Raw genomic sequence first — 19,318 nt, forward strand, 5'->3', positions numbered from 1 at the left:
AAAATCTCATACAACTAGTGAAAGATTAGTAATGCCTGCTGTATCAGAAGTGCTCACCACTGTTCTCAAAATAGATAGCTGTATTTTAAAATCAATTCCTCTGGGTAATAACTGTAGCTCGTCGTATTGATGGAATGAGTTAAGACATTGAGTATCAACTAAGCACAGAGCAACAAAAAACAGAATTTGGGATACAACTGGATGAGTTAACTGTGTGAGACAGGCATTGCTAATGGCATATGTATATTTTATCAAAAATGGGAAAGCTTATGAAGAGATTATCTTTTGTAAGAAGCTAAAATCAAACATGAACAGAGAATTAATTTGCGGCGAGCTCAATAAGTATATTGAGGTTAAAGGTATTCCCATTAGGAACATGATTTCTTGTGCAGCAGATGGAGTATTTTATATGACAGGTCACCATGCTGGTTTAGTGGCATTTATGAAAAAAGAAATTCCAAGTCTGTTTGTAATCCTTTGTGTAATTCATCATCAGCATCTTGCTGGCTGAGGGTTTTTCAAGCATGACTCTTGTAATATCTGCTATCAACAAAATTAAAGCTCATCCATTAAATAGAATATTTCACTAGTTATGCAAAGATAACGATGAAGAGTTTGGATGCTTGCTTCACACTGTAGTGTGATGGCTGCTGCTTAAAATGCTTCTTTGATCTTTTTGACACTGTGGTTGAATTTTCGCTCAAAGTCAACAAGAGCTTGGGAAACAAGATTGAACTTCTATGTGGAGATGTGGTGTATCTAGCCAATCTGAAGAACAAAATGAGCGTTCTAAATATGAAACTGCCGGGTGAGAGTTTTGATTTAATCCAGGCAAAAAGTGCACTGTCCACTTTTATTGGAAATATATGAGCAAAACATTGGGAGAAGAATGTTTTCACACTTTCCCTGAATGGCAAGTCTGGCACTCTTTCACAGATAGTGATTTGCAAGAGTACTGCTTACACCTGCAGTCACTGAAGAAAAGATTCAAGGATTTGAACAATCTGGAAATTCTAGATTGGGTAGTTAACCCATTTCTTTGCAAGGTGGAAGAACATGAAGAGAGCTTGCAAGAAGAAACTATCGAAATTCAGAATGTGAAGAAGCAGAAACCAGAAAATCTGCAGATGCTGGAAAACCGAGGAACACACACAAAATGCTGGAGGAATTCAGCAGGCCAGGTAGTGTCTTTGGAAAAAGTACAGTTAACATTTTGGGCCAAAATGTTGACTGGGTACTTTTTTTTTTTTTTTACTAGTTGCTGCCTGGCCTGCTGAATTCCTCCAGCATTTTGTGTGTGTTGATGAAGCAGAAATGCTTTTCAAAAATGTTGGCTTTTGTGGTACGTGGCATATGAAGTTTCCTGGTCTTTGGAGAAGAGCCAAACTGCTCTTCATTGCATTTCTGTCCTCCTACTTGTTGACAGAGGCTTCAGTGCAGTGAACCACATACTCTCAAAAAAAAACAGAAACCACTTGGACATTGTTACCCATGGGGAGTTAAAGGTTTTGCTGTCACAACTTGGACCAGATAGTTAAACTCTTGAGAAAAACCGTCAAGCTCAAGGATCCCATTGGTATCGAAGCTGCTGTACAGCGCACAGGTACTGTGTAAGGTAGGCTATGGGGGTGCTGGAAAGTACATTGTACCTAAGAGGGGCGTTGGCAAGTATGAAGGTTCTTTGTGGGGTGTTGGGCTGAAAAAGGTTGGGAAACACTGCCTTAACGCAATTGAGATACTGTGGCATGACCTGAAGTGGGCTGTTCATGCAGGGTATCCCAGGAATATTGATGAACTGAATCAGTTTTGTATGGAGGAATAGTCTAAAATTCCTCCTCGCTGTTGTGCAAGTCTGGTCAGCAGCTACAGGAAACGTTTGGTGGAGGTTATTGCTGCTAAAGGAAGTTCAACCAGTTATTAAATACAAGGGTTCACATACTTTTTCCAGCCTGGACTGTGATTGATTAAACAATGTGCTCAGTAAAGCCATGAAAAGTACAATTGTTTGTGTGTTATTAGTTTAGGCAGGTTGTGTTTGTCTACTATTGTGACTTAGATGAAGATCAGACTATTTTTTTATGAGTAATTAATGCAGAAAACCAGGTAATTGCAAAGGGTTCACAAACTTTTTCTTGCAACTGTATATTACAGCTTGGTACAGCAACTGGTCTGCTTGTGACTGCAAGAAACTTCAGAGAGTTGTGGACACAGCTCAGAACATCACAGGAGCTTGCCTCCCCTGGTGGTCTCTATCTAATCTTCTTCCTGCCTTGGTAAAGCAGCTGTCATAATCAAAGACCTTTCCCATCCTGGATATTCTCTCCTCTCTCCGTTCCCATCGGGCAGAAGATATAAAAGCCTAAATGCACATACCACCAGGCTCAAGGACAGCTTCTATTCCAGTGTTCTGACTGTAGTTTACATACTGACAGAAGCTGATGTTAGGCAAGCAATCGAGGTATTGCGTGCAGTGATCAGCAAATAAGAAACTGCCTACCCCGATACCTTTCAAACCATTGTTGGGGACTTCAATCAGGCTTGTTTGAACAGCTTTGAAAAGGAACATGCAAAACATATCCTGGTATACCTCTGCCCGATTATTGTGAACATGTCACCTGCAGCACCAGAAGTCCCAACAAACTTTTTACCACTGTTATACTACCATTAGGAATGCCTACTGTTCCATCCCTAGACTGCATTTTGGGAAACCTAATCACTTGGCTGTCCTCTGATCTGCATAGAGGCCAAGATTAGAGCAAGACTCCAGAGATGAGGACAACAAAGAGGTGGTCACTGGAGTCAGAGAAGCAGCTGTGGGGATTGCTTTGAGTTGGTGGACTGGGCCATGTCCAAGGGCACATCAGAGAATGTGAACAAATATGCCATGGTTAACATGGACTTTATTAAAAACAGTTGTAGACAAAATGTCATTGAGTCTTCCCCAATCAGAAGACCTGGTTGGACCAAGAGATCCATAATCTGCTGAAGACCAGCTCAGGTCTTGCAACCTAGTAAAATACAAGAAGTCCACATACAACCTCCAGAAAGCCAACTCACGTGCAAAGTTGCAATTCTGAGCCAAACTTGAATCACTGAAGGATGCTTAACAGCTGTGGCAGGGCTTGAATGCCACCACCTCCTACAAAGTGAAACCAAGTGACGTAGGTGACAATAAGGCTTTCGTTCCAGATGAGCTCAATGCCTTCTATTCTTGCTTTGACTGTCAAAACATGGAGGCACCTTTGCGAACTCCCATGGCCCCAAATGACATTGTACTTTTTATCTGAGGCCAACGTGAGAGCATCCTTCAGGAGGGTGAACGGAAAGCATTTGGCCAAGTTGATCTGTGTTGATCAACTTGCTGGAGTGTTCAATGAGATATTTAACCTCTCACTTCAGCGGTCTGATCATTTCCACTGCTGCCTCTAAAGAGTATGTATGTTTTCCCCGTGACCGTGTGGGTTCCTCCAGGTGCTCCAGTTTCTTCCCACAGTGCAAAGGTGTTACTGGTAGGTTAATTGATCATTGTAAATTGTACCGTGATTAGGCTAGGATTAAATTGGGGGATTTCTGGTGGCGCAGCTCGAAGGGCCGTAAAGGCCTGTTCCACACTGTATCACAATAAATGTGTCACCCTATACAACCCTGATGAAGAGTCTCAGCCTGAAGCGTCGACTGTTTACTCTTTTCCATAGATGCTGCCTAGCCTTCTGAGTTTTTCCAGCACTTTGTGTGTGTGTGTGTGTGTGTGTGTTGCTTAAAACCCTGAGATTCATTTTCTTCCAGGCATACTCAATAAATTGAAGACATGTTTTTTGCAGTACCTCAATATATATGACAATCAGCCAGTTTACCATGACATGCATAGCTAGTACATGTTAAAAGCCAGCTTCTCACTTCCTTCCCACCCATCCACCTATCCCCTCACCTGGTTTCACCCATCACCTGCCAGTTTGTACTCCTTCCCCTTCCACCGCCTTATTCTGGCTTCTTCCCCCTTCATTTCCAGTCACAATGAAGGGTCTCTGCCTGAAATATTGACCATCTGTTCGTCTTCATGGATGTTGCCTGACCCGCTGAGTTCCTCCAGAATTTTGCGTGTTGCTCTGGATTTCCAGCATCTGCAGAATCTCTTCTGTACATATTAAAAAAGACTTTGGAGAGTTGGGAGATGCTTCACTTGCCATAGAATACTTAACTTCTGAGTGACTTGTGTGCTGAAGTATTCATGTGACTGCTTAGATTCTGTTCCGTGGTGACTACCCCCACCACCCTGGCTCCCTCCAAAAAAAAAGTGTGTGTGATGGGCTATTCAACAATACTAATGTCATTGATTGTAAGGAGAAAGCAGTCAAAACTTGCCAGGGTACAGGTTTCCCCCACTATCCGAAGGTAGAGCGTTCCTGTGAAACGGTTCCTAAGCCGAAATGTCGTAAAGTGAATAAGCAATTACCATTTATCAGTATGGGAAAAATTTTTGAGCGTTCCCAGACCCAAAAAATAACCTACCAAATAACACATAAAGCCTAAAATAACAGTAACATAGTAAAAGCAGGAATGATATGATAAATACACAGCCTATATAAAGTAGAAATACTTTTCTGCAGCACTGTCTAGCGCAGCGAAAATCTTGCGCAAGCGCTCTCGGCAGAAACCTCCGGTAACTCTCCCCAGTAACCTTTAGGCTATGAAGCTGCCAAATCATATCAAATAACACAAAAATACACAGCCTATATAAAGTAGAAATAATGTATGTACAGTGTAGTTTCACTTACCGGAATCAGGAAGACTCCAATAATTTGTAGTTTCGTCACAGTTAAACACTTGCTTATACGAATAACCACCTGACGCAATCGGCAATCGTCTCTCATCTGGGCCAAGATTTACATGCTGGGCGGCACCTAATTAATCAGCTTGTTTATTTTGGCTTTTTTCTTAAAGATGTGCTGTGTGCATCCTGACTACCGCTGCACCACTGCATTCTTTGCGGCAACGTATCGGTCCACGGCCCGGAGGTTGGGGGCCACTGCTTAAACTATGAAGCTGCCCTCGCCTCAGAAACTGATCAAACCACCCATGACTACCTTTAAATTCCACTTTTGCAACACTTTCATCACCATCGTCCGGTGCTTTCTGTTTCAGCTTATTAAAAAGACTGACTGATTTCTCCTTAAGTATAAGAAAACTTAACGGAACACCACACTTTGTACACCCATCAATCCACTCGAGCAATAGACTTTCCATTTTATCCATTATTGGATGCTGACTAAGAGAGACCACTTTGCTAAAAGCAGAACCAACAGTAACATCGGCAGCTTTAAAATTTCTCTCTCTGCGTATAAATAGTGCGAATGATGGACGCAGGCAAGTTCAACGCCCGGACAATGTCCTTCCTTCGTTCACCACCATCGAAACGCTGAATTATGTCTGGTTTTACACTAGGTGTAACACCTTTAGCTCTTTTAGGCTTTTCCGATACCTTAGAACTTACCTTGCTAATGGATGCACAAAATAAATTGAGATAAAGCACGTGTTTAAGCAATGCCGGTTAGAATGCAGTTCCAGGGGAGGAGCTTGGCTGTTCGGGCGCGCGCTGCCTTTTTTCGTAACAGTGAAAACACCTTCTGTTAGCGAAAACAGGTAACTAATGTAGGTCTTTCGTAACAGCAAGGTGTCGTAAAGCGAACGTTTGGAAAACGGGGGCCACCTGTATTAGAAAAACTTATCACCTTGTCAGCTGATGACATTCCCTGTTTAAGACCATTTAGATAGAGGTGCTGCTAATTCTGGAATATATACCTTCAGACATTACATCTAGGGCAATGTTAGTACCTGTAACTTTTAGCATTGTTGGAACACGTTTTGAGCAGTGTCATGACATTCTGCAGAGTGATTCAGTTTGGCTGCAGGCATGTGATATTGAAGTTAGTGGTAACATTGGAAAGCTGAAAGCCATTTCCAAATTGGTAAGTCTTTTAATTGAGGTGGGGCAATTCTGGTTTTGGATGAGACTGGTAGTTTGGTGCTGCACGTATCTGCTTTTGACTGGAGGAAGAAAACTGGCAATCTTATTTGCTTACAGTTTGGAATGGTAAACAGATATCCTTGCTGTTCTGTCAATCCAGAAGAGATCATGTGAGTGTTTAGTTCCAGATGTGGTATTATTTCAGAGATGAAAGACTGTGGGGTGTACGTGAATGACTTTTGCTGATTAGTTGTTGATAGTTGACTTGGCTTATGGTCTTATTCTGCCCTTAATTTTGTACTCTAAACAGCAAAGTATAAAGAAAGAGAAGGAAACAGTGAAAGATGATGAGAAAAAGAAACGTTTCCAGAGCATTCTGGACCCAATCCGTCGCACGAGCAAACAGGATCGCAATGCGAGTAAGTGTGACCTGCGTGTACAGAGTCATTTTATTTAAAATATTGGGTCAAAGTGTCTGGAGACTGATTAGTCACATCTTTCTTCAGTTGAAAAGGCTAAGTTACTCCACCAGAGGCAAATGGGACCATATACCCGATCAGCTTCTCACTCTGACCACAGCGAGAGATCAAAATCTATCCAGTTTTTCAACGAGGGAAATGATGCAAGCTATCAACCCATGGTGATTGGCTCACCAGGGCCAACTATGGCCAACACTGTCCATGATGGGAACTCAGAGAGTGAAACAGGTATCTGAGAAACGCAGTGCAATTCATTGTTAGCCAGTAGTAAAGAATAATTTATGCACCATGACAGTATCTGTAGCCTTGCCTTCCACTGCCTCTGCTCCTGCTGTTACCCTCCTATTGTTTGTGTGCACCTCTATTTTCCCCTTCTTCCCATCTCTCTGCTCCATGTTCTTCATTCCCCTTCTTTCCTCATCCTCTTTTCATTAGCCCCCTCACTGTTTCTGCTTTTCTACCTATCTGATCCAGTTTCCAACCCTGTTCCCTCTTTTTTTCCTCCTTCTCCCCATTGAGCTTTCTTGCCCTGATCTGCCAACCTCTTGCTCTGCCCTTATCCATACCTCTCGCACTCCTTTTCCCATTATAATAGCTCTTGCTCTGCTTCCTGTTTTTTTCTCTCTCACATTGAAGCAGAGAGGATGTCAGCATTTAAAAATGTTTGAAAGGAAGTAGGAACAGAATAGCATATTTTCATACCTAGTTTAAATTTTTTATACAGTTATTTTGGTCTCTGTGCCGCTAATGTCCTTCATCCCTCACAGATTCTGGTTTTGCAACACCTACGTTGAAGATGTTGACAGACAATTCATTAACAGGGGATTCCAGCACTTCTTCACCAAAGTCGACCTTTGAGCTTCCATCCATCCTGGATCAGGTGATGGAGGAGGACAGGGAATCTGAGAAGTGAGTAGCAGAGCAAAGTGCAACTCATCAAATGAAACAGAACTCTAAGCAACTGACGTCTTGCACATCTCACTTTTTTTTTTAAAGAGATGAGTTGTGTTGAAGAACATGATTACGGAATGATTGCATTGCATTAAAAGCTGTTGGGTGTAGGTACTTGCGCAGCTCTACAGGCAATTGTTACAATGCTGCTTGTTTCCTGCTATCTGATTTTATAGAACTTAGAACATAGAATAGTACAGCACAGTACAGGCCCTTCGGCCCACAATGTTATGCCGACCCTCAAACCCTGCCTCCCATATAAGTCCCCACCTTAAATTCCTCCATATACTTGTCTAGTAGTCTCTTAAACTTCACTAGTGTATCTGCCTCCACCACTGACTCAGGCAGTGCATTCCATGCACCAACCACTCTCTGAGTAAAAAACGGTCCTCTAATATCCCCCTTGAACTTCCCACCCTTTACCTTAAAGCCATGTCCTCTTGTATTGAGCAGTGGTGCCCTGGGGAAGAGGCGCTGGCTATCCACTCTATCTATTCCTCTTATTATCTTGTACACCTCTATCATGTCTCCTCTCATCCTCCTTCTCTCCAAAGAGTAAAGCCCTAGCTCCCTTAATCTCTGATCATAATGCATGCTCTCTAAACCAGGCAGCATCCTGGTAAATCTCCTCTGTACCCTTTCCAATGCTTCCACATCCTTCCTATAACAAGGCGACCAGAACTGGACACAGTACTTCCAAGTGTGGCCTAACCAGAGTTTTATAGAGCTACTCTTAAACTCTATCCCTCGACTTATGAAAGCTAACACCCCATAAGCTTTCTTAACTACCCTATCCACCTGTGAGGCAACTTTCAGGGATCTGTGGACATGTACCCCGAGATCCCTCTGCTCCTCCACACTACCAAGTATCCTGCCATTTACTTTGTACTCTGCCTTGGAGTTTGTCTTTCCAAAGTGTACCACCTTACACTTCTCCAGGTTGAACTCCATCTGCCACTTCTCAGCCCACTTCTGCATCCTATCAATGTCTCTCTGCAATCTATGACAATCCTCTACACTATCTACAACACCACCAACCTTTGTGTCATCTGCAAACTTACAAACCCACCCTTCTACCCCCACATCCAGGTCATTAATAAAAATCACAAAAAGTAGAGGTCCCAGAACAGATCCTTGTGGGACACCACTAGTCACAATCCTCCAATCTGAATGTACTCCCTCCACCACCACCCTCTGCCTTCTGCAGGCAAGCCAATTCTGAATCCACCTGGCCAAACTTCCCTGGATCCCATGCCTTCTGACTTTCTGAATAAGCCTACCGTGTGGAACCTTGTCAAATGCCTTACTAAAATCCATGTAGATCACATCCACTGCACTACCTTCATCTATATGCCTGGTCACCTCCTCAAAGAACTCTATCAGGCTTGTTAGACACGATCTGCCCTTCACAAAGTCGTGCTGACTGTCCCTGATCAGACCATGATTCTGTAAATGCCCAGAGATCCTATTGCTAAGAATCTTTCCAACAGCTTTCCCACCACAGGGGTAAGGCTCACTGGTCTATAATTATCCAGACTATCCCTACTACCTTTTTTGAACAAGGAGACAACATTCGCCTCCCTCCAGTCCTCCGGTACCATTCCCATGGACAACGAGGACATGAAGATCCTAGCCAGAGGCTCAGCAATCTCTTCCCTCGCCTCGTGGAGCAGCCTGGGGAATATTCCGTCAGGCCCCGGGGACTTATCCGTCCTAATGTATTTTAACAACTCCAACACCTCCTCTCCCTTAATATCAACATGCTGCAGAACATCAACCTCACTGATATTGTCCTCACTGTCATCAAGTTCCCGCTCATTGGAAGTCCCTCTCACCGAAGAGAAGTATTCATTGAGGACCTCGCTCACTTCTACAGCCTCCAGGCACATCTTTCCCACCTTTATCTCTAATCAGTCCTACCTTCACTCCTGTCATCCTTTTGTTCTTCACATAATTGAAGAATGCCTTGGGGTTTTCCTTTACCCTACTCGCCAAGGCCTTCTCATGCCCCCTTGCTCTTCTCAGCCCCTTCTTAAGCTCCTTTCTTGCTTCCCTATATTCCTCAATAGACCCATCTGATCCTTGCTTCTGTTACTTTTCAGAAGCCTCGAGACTGCCACACCCCCGTGTACTCCAAAGCCAGGCCGACGGTAAGTTCCCAATAAATCTCAGTTTGCTGAAAATGGTCAATGTGAAGATGTGACTGTGGGTGTAGTCCTGCCACAATAATAGCACCAGCTGTACAGAAATGATAAATCTAGCCCCTTTGCAAATGTTGACTCTTCTCACCCATCTCCTTTCAACTGGTTAGAGTAACATTGAGCACCAATACTTGGGCAGAGTATGCAAAACTAAGGTGTATAACAGTTTTCTGCCCAAAATGTTGTTCTGGCTCTGAAATTAGAACCATTCCTTGATGTTTCATCTACCCCGGTATTCCTCTGGCCAATCACTGTGTACTTGGTCAGGAACTTTCAGTAATATTTTTGGTTCTGTTTCCCAGAGCGGATGGGCACGGGTATGGAGCGTGGACCGAGGCCAGTTCTCAGACACACTCCCTGAGTCAGACGGAGGAAGATCAGATGCACTTGTCGGATGTGGAGCAGGACCCAGCCAATTGGCAGCAGCTGGTTAGTCGGGATGTCCTGTCTGGCCTGAAGCCACATGAGATCAAGAGGCAGGAAGTTATTAACGGTAAGGCAATGGATAGTGAAGGGACAGGAATGTTAGGAGTGGAGAGGACTGCCTTGATTCGGGATTGGCGGACTTGGTGGGAGCTGTGGAGAATCAAAAGATGTCAGGGATTGGTGGGGCGTGTAAGAGTGAATTCGGAGAAATGTTTGAAACATAGGGGCAGCATGGTAGCCTAACGTTTTTACAACACTGGTGACCCGGGTTCAATTCTGCTGCTGTTTGTAAGAAGTTTATATGTTTTCAACTGTGACCACATGAGTTTCCTCCGGGTGCTTCTGTTTTCTCCTACATTCCAAAGATTGGTGTAATTGGGAGGTGTGGGTTTGTTGGGTCATAAGGGCCTGTTATTCTGCTGTATCTGTAAGCATTGTTCCCTCTAAGCTGCACGATTGCGCAGCCGTATTGTACATGAAATGCTCCCATGCACATTGCCTTTGTTACCATGCAGCTTGGAATTTTCTTTTATATAACGTTATAAAGTGTTTTCAGGCTGTAAGTAGCTGTAGAAAATAATCAGAGGGAACTTTGTCTCTAAGTAGAAAAAAAAGAAATGAAGATTGTGAGATGACAGGAGACTGACAATATGGTAAGAAGCGTTGGGAAGATTCTAGGGAAAATAAGGAATATTTTGAGGTTCCTAAGTAGAGTGGGATGCCTTGGGCCATCTCACTGAGGATACATAGTGTGAGGGTGTGGTGGTGGGACTTGGTGTTGGAATGTAAGCAGATCAGGATTCCATTAAAATCAGGCAATGCAGAAGATGATTACCTTCACACCAGAAGGCATCGGGGGTCATATAGTACAGAGTTTATTCCTGTTCATTTTCTGTGCAGTTTTTGGGAATCCGTATGTGAAAGTTTATTATGTACTGATTCTAATCTCATTGTTGATAAGACATATCTTTATCATATTCTCTGCATATTTTGTACAGAACTTTTCCATACGGAGCGGGCTCACATTCGAATGCTGAAGGTTCTAGATGTAATCTTTTACCAGAAGATGTTGCGAGATGGTAGCATACCTGCAGCTGATGTGAGAAACATATTTTCCAACCTCGACGAAATCCTGCAGCTTCATGGTAATTGCTGAAATAGCTGTTTTGGGGCCCAACACTGCAGGACAGTAAGGTTATTGAAGTAGGTGGATTGATTGTCCAGATGGCTCTCAAGTTAGTTGATGACTATACGGAGGCCTGGAATATTGAGGTGGAAATTCAGATCCCATCTAAACAGTTGGAGAATCAGTTAATCAAATAAATATGGAATCAAAATGCTCGTCTTGCTAATGATGTCTTGATTTAATGCCAGATCTCATAATGTCCTTCAGGGTAAGAAATCTACTATTGTTATATGGTTTGGTCAGATACACCTTCAGACCCACTCTTTTTTTTTAAATGATCAAAAGATACGAAACTTGGCTTAGCCAGCAGTTTTCTCATTCTGCAAACCACTATTATAGTAAGTGGTAATGAAAATATTTTTGGATTTCAGCATCAGTCCAATTCCTGAGCTGTGTGCGGCCCTGCAGCCACAACTCGTTGTACAGGAGCCCAGACACAAGGACGGTACTCTGTAGTGACTGCGACAAAGAATGTATGGCTCCAAGCCAGCTCTGTGATTGAATGCATTGTTGTTAGTAGTGAAAGGAGAGTCTGGAACTTCCAGTAAATAATGGCAAGTCTAGAACTGATCATCTTAATGCAGAGGAGATTCACAGATTTCCATTGATACAGTGGCATGCTAATGTTTGGGCACCCCTAGTCAAAATTTCTGTTACTGTGAGTAGCTAAGTGAGTAGAAAATGAACTGATCTCCAAAAGTCATAAAGTTAAAGATGAAACATTCTTTTCAACATTTTAAGCAAGATTAGTGTATTATTTTTGTTTTGTACAATCTTAGAGTGAAAAAAAGGAAAGGAGCACCATGCAAAAGTTTGGGCACCCCAAGAGATTTGAGCTCTCAGATAACTTTTACCAAGGTCTCAGACATTAATTAGCTTGTTAGGGCTATGGCTTGTTCAGTCATCCTTAGGAAAGGCCAGGTGATGCAAATTTCAAAGCTTTATAAATACCCTGACTCCTCAAACCTTGTCCCAACAATCAGCAACCATGGGCTCCTCTAAGCAGCTGCCTAGCACTCTGAAGATTAAAATAAATGATGTCCACAAAGCAGGAGAAGGCTATAAGGAGATAGCAAAGCATTTTCAGGTAACCATTTCCTCAGTTCGTAATGTAATTAAGAAATGGCAGTTAACAGGAACGGTGGATGTCAAATTGAGGTCTGGAAGACCAAGAAAACCTTCCGAGAGAACTGATCGTAGGATTGCAAGAAAGGCAAATCAAAACCCCCGTTTGACTGCAAAAGACCTTCAGGAAGATTTAGCAGACTCTAGAGTGGTGGTGTGCTGTTCTGCTGTGCAGCGACACCTGCACAAATATGACCTTCATGGAAAAGTCATCAGAAGAAAACCTTTCCTGCATCCTCACCACAAAATTCAGTGTCAGAAGTTTGCAAAGGAACATTTAAACAAGCCTCATGCATTTTGGAAACAAGTCCTGTGGACTGATGAAGTTAAAATAGAACTTTTTGGCTGCAATGAGCAAAGGTATGTTTGGAGAAAAAAGAGTGCAGAATTTCATGAAAAGAACACACCTCTGACTGTTAAACACGGGGGTGGATCGATCATGCTTTGGGCTTGTGTTGCAGCCAGTGGCACGGGGAACATTTCACTGGTAGAGGGAAGAATGAATTCAATTAAACTCCAGCAAATTCTCGAAGCAAACACCACACCGTCTGTAAAAAAGCTGAAGGTGAAAAGAGGATGGCTTCTACAACAAGATAATGTTCTTAAACACACCTCAAAATCTACAATGGACTACCTCAAGAGGCACAAGCTGAAGGTTTTGCCATGGCCCTCACAGTCCCCGACCCAAAAATGATCGAAAATCTGTGGATAGATCTCAAAAGAGCAGTGCATGCAAGACAGCCCAAGAATCTCACAGAACTAGAAGCCTTTTGCAGGGAAGAATGGGTGAAAATCCCCTAAACAAGAATTGACAGACCCCTAGCTGGCTACAGAAAGCGTTTACAAGCTGTGATACTTGCCAAAGGGGGTGTTACTAAGTACTGACCATGCAAGGTGCCCAAACTTTTGCTTCATACCCTTTTCCTTTTTTGTTACTTTGAAACTGTAAAAGATGGAAATAAAAAAGTAATCTTGCTTAAAATATTAAAGAAATGTGTCATCTTTAACTTTATGCCTTTTGGAAATCAGGTCATCTTTTACTCGCTTAGCTATTCACAGTAACAGAAATTTTGACCAGGGGTGCCCAAACTTTTGCATGCCACTGTATGATCTAAATAGGTTTAACCAAGAAGAAGCTCAAGTGATAGAAAGAAGGTCAATAATCAGAGAAGGTGGACTGAAAGCAATTTACTCAAAACTTGGAAGAAGAAAACTTATTTTACATGGAGTTATTGTGATCTGGAATGTACAGTCTGAAGTGCTGTGGAAGTAGTTTCAATAAGAACTTTCAGAAGGGAACTGAATTAATAGTGTGGATTCTGGTTAATTGTGACCAGTACATTTTGGCCCAATTGAGTAGCTGGCCCAATCAATTGTAGTTTCATGGAAATAGTTAAAAAGTATTAAAAACACAAACTGAGTAACACCTGGAGATTCCTAGAGATGCTGCCTGGCCTGCTGCGTTCACCAGCAACTTTTATGTGTGTTGCTTGAATTTCCAGCATCTGCAGAGTTCCTGTTGTTAACAGTTTGTGTATTTAAGTGAAGTACAGAACAAATTGGAACACTGCCAATACCTCTACGGTACTATAAAACTGTATTGGTTCCTAATAGTTATCGATGGAGGAGTTCATCTGCCGTGCTCTTATGATTGACTGCAAATGAACAAAATCAGCACAGATGCCTAGTGCAGAAGATGGTCTGCCTTCATACAATGCTTTCAACGATTACATCTTCCAAATCTTCATTTTTATTGCAATATTCAAGATGATTGTCGATACCTTCAACTTCTTTGTAATTCCAAACTTGTTGAAGTCGTGAAATCGCTTCACTTTCACCCCCAGCTGTTTCGGGCATTCCAAGACTGAATGCTCGAAAGCACAGTAAGCAAAGCAGTTCTAAATTGTCTTACTGCTTATTTCTTGCTAACTATCAGTGGCAAAAATTGCTGTTTTTTTGAACATACTCATTGCAATTTAAAAAGATTGCTCTAAACACAATGTTGTGTCAAACGGCCATGCAAGTGCACACGACTGATGCTAGTTAGAAGTTGTTCGACAATAGTCTCCTGCCCCAATCAAGTGGTATAGTGTCCCAAATGAAGGGAATCTCAGCTATTTTATCGATTAAAGAACAAAAACTAAAGAATTTCCCAAATAAATGGCTTCCCCAATTAACTGATGGCCCAATTAACTGGAATCCACTGTACATGTTTTAGAAGGAAGTAGCCAAAATGATAGGATTAATTGGCAGCTGTTACAAAGAAGTATCATAGCACTTGACCTATGGGCTGCATAGCTTCCTTTTGTGGTAGGATTCCATGATCTACTGCACTGGATCAGTTTAACTTAGAGTGATAATGAAGTAAATGATTCTAAAGGTAGATTTTCTTTTCTCCCCCAGTTTCATTAAATGAACAGATGAGAAAAGTCTGGAAAAGAAATGAAAACTTTGTGGTTGATCAGATTGGAGAGGACTTGCTTAACTGGGTGAGTGTTCATGTATAAATTGTATGGAATTAATGAGCAGAGGATGGTGGGGATCTCCATCTGAAAGGTAGAGGGTGTGGTTGACAAATCCTGTAGTGCAACTACAGTTGTTGGACTTGCACTGTGGGTAATATTTTTGAGGTGATTGGGATCAAAAAGCAAACCCTCCAGAATCAGAATCAGAATTCTGATAATGATATCCATTGTGATATTAAAAAGCTTGTTATAGTTTCTAGGTGCCAAATATCTCACCCCAGATAATAATGCAGCTTTCCTCTGGACAGTACCCTTAGCCCAGCCTGTCTTTATAAATGGCAGGAAGGGAGGAATGCAAAGCTTATAATTGTTCCGACAGCAGGGTAACAAATGTGGTGAGGGAATTCTAAAGTGCTGTGTTCTTAACTATTGCAGTCCATGTTGATCACTTGTATAAAAATAGGTATCTGTTAGTCTCATGAGACCATGGATTTGAGCCTTGGGCAAGGTTGTATGGAAGACCAGCAGTAGCCCATGCTGCAAATCTCCCCTCTCCACGCCACCAGTGTTGTCCAAGGGAAGGGCACTAGGGCCGATACAGCTTGGCACCAGTGTTGTCACAGAGCAATGTGTGGTTAAGTGCCTTCCTCAGCTGATCACTTGTATAAAGGAACCAATTTTAATGTAACTACATTTATTGATGATGCAAAGGTAAGAAGCGACATTGTGAAGAGGGCAAACTGTCTTCAGGGGCATTGGTAGGTTAAATGATTAGGCAAACTTTCTCTGGAGTATAATGTTAGGAGGTAATATTACTTCCTGAATATTCCTTTGGTGGGAAGAATAGAAAAGTAAAAATATCACTTATGAGGAGAGAAGCTATCGAATACTGCAGTACAGAGTGATCCGGTTGTATGTGAATAGTATGTGCATCAGGTTCAGCTAGTAATTGAGAAAGGAAGTGGAACATTGGCCTTCTTTACAGACAGTGTGGATAACAGAAGTAGAGAAGCCCTGCCATAGATGCACAAAATATTGATGAGACCACTTCTCTATTGCTGTATACATTTTTGGTCTCCTTATTTAAGGATGGAGATACTTGAATTGGAAGTAGTTCCAAAAATCTTGATTCTTGATAAAAGCGGGTTGAAGAAAAATTGAGTAAATTAGGCCTGTTCATTGGACATCAGAGTAAGAGGAGGGCTGGCAAGGTAGATGTTTTCCATCATGGGACAGCTGGAACTAGGAAGTTTGCTTTCAGAATAAGGGGTTGTCAATCTTAAGGCATGTGGAAAGGAATTTCATCCTTTGAAGCATCGTGAACCTTTGGAATTGTCTGTGCTAGAACAGTGTATGGACCAAATTGTGGAATCTGTTCAAGAGTATTGGGAAATGGGCAGGAAAGTGAAGGTAAGTCCAAGATTGGATTAGCCATAACTTTATTGAATGACAAAACAGATGAGGGGCTGCATGGCCTACTCATTTGCAAAGTAATGTGCTGGGACTTGCTGGCTATCACCAGGGCCAACAAATACTTGGGTATAAAACATATAACCATCCCAAGTAGATGTAAGCCCACTCACCCCTCCTTAACTTTCATTAACAGTTAGTCACCATTGTTAATGATTTAGGTCGGGTTTCATTAGTGATAACCGAACAGAACCAGCCTTATTTGTTTTCCCACAGATGTGGCCTGATATTTTACATATTGTTTGATTTTTGTTTTAGATTTCTAGTTTCTGCAACTTTTTTGATTTTCAGAACCAGCCCTGTCAACACTGAAACTAGAGACTGGCGAGTGGCACATTTCTGACCCCTCAAAGCCTCCATCATCTACCAGATGGAACAGTTAGTAGAGCTGGCTGGCTTCATGTCTGAGTAATTCCTTTTTTCTTTCTCAGTTCAGCTGTTCTGAAGAGGAGAAGTTTAAACGAGCTGCAGCTACCTTCTGCAGCAATCAGCCCTTCGCTTTGGAACTTATCAAATCAAAGCAGAAGAAAGATTCGAGATTTCAGGCAATCATTCAGGTGAGATGAGTCTCCAAAATCTTGAGTTCCTTCCAAGTTGTTACATATCATAGATTTGTACATGAATAACCAATAAAATATAAAATTAAGTTAGCTTTATTGTCACATGTACATCAAAATATGAAACACAGTGAAATGCATCGTTTGTGTCAAATCGAATCAGCGACGATTGTACTGGGCAGCACACAAGTGTATCCACGCTTCTGGTGCCAACGTAGTAAGCTCGCAATTTACTAACGCTAACCGGTACATCTTTGGAATGTGGGAGGAAACTGGAGCACCCAGATGAAACACATGGGGAGAACATACAAACTCCTTGCAGGCAGCAGCAAGAATTGAACTCTGAACATCTGGCTCTGTAAAGCATTAAGCCATTCGTTATGCTGCCCCACCCCATTTTAAACTGTAGTTCAGGTCAAATTAGATGGAGAAAAATGGATATCTGCATGTTCCCTTCAAACACCCTTGGCATGGACAGCGAGGTTTAAGTGTATTTTAGAGGAAAATTGCCCATCACTATCTAACATTTTGAAGCATACTTGCATAGCCTGTTGCCACACAGGATATCACATCAGGCCCAACCCGACACCCTTTCACGCTCTTTATTTTATTGTATTCCCGCAACAATTTCTCTATGTGCCATTTACTCCCCTTTAATTCTATTGCCACCTAACTATGCTAAAGGGTAACTTACAGAAACCAGTTGACATACCAGCCCATCTTTGGGATGGAGGAGGAAACAGGAGCACCTGGGAAAACATGCAGGCTTCACTCACAGAGCAGCAAGATCAGTCAAACTCGAGTCCCTGTAGCCATGATGCAGCCACACTAACAGAACAAAGCTTGCTGTATATTGTTGTGTGTGTGTGTGTCTCTCTCTGTCCATCTCTATTTAACCTGTTTTCTCTATACCTCTTGCATCCCTCTGCCTTAATTAGGGAGAGAGGTGTTGTTATTGCAGATCTTGGAGCATTGAATGGGTGCTGATGATTTTATCAAATCACTTTGTTCCAGAAGTATGTCCAACAATAATCTACACAGGATCAAAAACTGCACAATGAACGCATACAGACAGTTGGGGGATTCTATTCTGGGGATTATTTATCCTTGTGAATATAGCAAATGGGGCACAACTCCAAGTGTAGATGGAATCAGAGTCTAGTGTCAGAAGGCATTTGCAACATTATGCATTGTTGGAGAAACTGGTTGTGTTGCACGAGGAAGAAGATTTTAGTTCTGAGGTGATATTTTACAGGAGGCACAGAGTAACCCGCAGTGCAGGAGGCTGCAACTTAAGGACATCATCCCAACTGAGATGCAACGCCTAACCAAATATCCGTTACTCCTGGAGAACATTGCAAAAAATACAGGTAGGACCAGACTAAACTCAAGTGCATACAGAACACATGGAGGCATTAAAATAGAACTGCCAGATTGCGCACAAAAATGTCCCGAATAAGGTCAAAAGTGGTGTGAGCAGAGAAGGCAGTGGGAGATAACGATTTCTGTCTCATTACAGTCCCCATGTTTCATAAGATACAGATGGCCCCCGTTTTCCGAACGTTCGCTTTATGACACCTCGCTGTTAGGAAAGACCTACATTAGTTACCTGTTTTCGCGAACAGAAGGTGTTTTCACTTACGAAAAAAGGCAGCGCGTGCCTGAACAGCCAGGCTCCTCCCCCGGAACTGCATCCTAGCAGCCATTGCTTAAACACGTGCTTTATCTCGATTTATTTTGTGCATCCGTTAGCAAGATAAGTTCTAAGGTATCGAAAAAGCCTAAAAGAGCTCATAAGGGTGTTACACTTAGCGTAAAACTAAACATAACTAAGCGTTTCAATCGTGGTGAACGAAGTAAGGACATTGTCCGCGAGTTGAACTTGCCTGTGTCCATCATTCGCACTATTTATACGCAGAGAGAAAGAATTTTGAAAGCTATTGATGTTACTGTTGGTTCTTCTCGTAGCAAAGTGGTCTCTCTTAGTCGGCATCCAATAATGGATAAAATGGAAAGTCTATTGCTTGAGTGGATTGATGGGTGTACAAAGCATGACATTCCGTTGAGTTTTCTTATACTTAAGGAGAAATCAGTCAGTCTTTTTAATAAGCCGAAACAGAAAGCACTGGACGATGGTGATGAAAGTGTTGCAAAAGTGAAATTTAAAGGTAGTCATGGGTGGTTTGATCAGTTTCTGAGGCGAGGGCAGCTTCATAGCTTAAGCAGTGGTCCCCAACCTCCGGGCCGTGGACCGATACATTGCCGCGAAGAATGCAGTGGTGCAGCGGTAGTCAGGATGCACACAGCACATCTTTAAGAAAAAAGCCAAAATAAACAAGCTGATTAATTAGGTGCCGCCCAGCACGTAAAATGTCGGCCCAGATCAGAGACGATTGCCGATTGCGTCAGGTGGTTATTCGTATAAGCAAGTGTTTAACTGTGACGAAACTGCAATTTATTGGAGTCTTCCCGATTCCGGTAAGTGAAACTACA

The 19,318-nt window shown here is 42.3% G+C and overlaps 1 protein-coding gene across 4 annotated transcripts in view; it reads left to right on the plus strand.

The window, feature by feature from the left end:
• Positions 1–19,318, plus strand: part of LOC140185069 (rho guanine nucleotide exchange factor 12-like) — a 141,141-nt gene that overhangs the window by 92,922 nt on the left and 28,901 nt on the right. For 3 of the 4 annotated variants that reach the window (XM_072238309.1, XM_072238310.1, XM_072238308.1), the window contains 9 exons: positions 6,276–6,384; positions 6,472–6,672; positions 7,212–7,353; positions 9,498–9,545; positions 9,899–10,089; positions 11,021–11,167; positions 14,737–14,822; positions 16,700–16,825; positions 18,081–18,195. In XM_072238309.1, coding sequence (XP_072094410.1) covers positions 6,276–6,384; positions 6,472–6,672; positions 7,212–7,353; positions 9,498–9,545; positions 9,899–10,089; positions 11,021–11,167; positions 14,737–14,822; positions 16,700–16,825; positions 18,081–18,195 — 1,165 coding nt within the window. The remainder of the gene's footprint in view (positions 1–6,275; positions 6,385–6,471; positions 6,673–7,211; positions 7,354–9,497; positions 9,546–9,898; positions 10,090–11,020; positions 11,168–14,736; positions 14,823–16,699; positions 16,826–18,080; positions 18,196–19,318) is intronic. The other variant, XM_072238311.1, reaches the window with a different exon arrangement.

Source organism: Mobula birostris, chromosome 20, assembly GCF_030028105.1.
Source record: "Mobula birostris isolate sMobBir1 chromosome 20, sMobBir1.hap1, whole genome shotgun sequence".
Lineage (NCBI taxonomy): Eukaryota > Metazoa > Chordata > Chondrichthyes > Myliobatiformes > Myliobatidae > Mobula > Mobula birostris.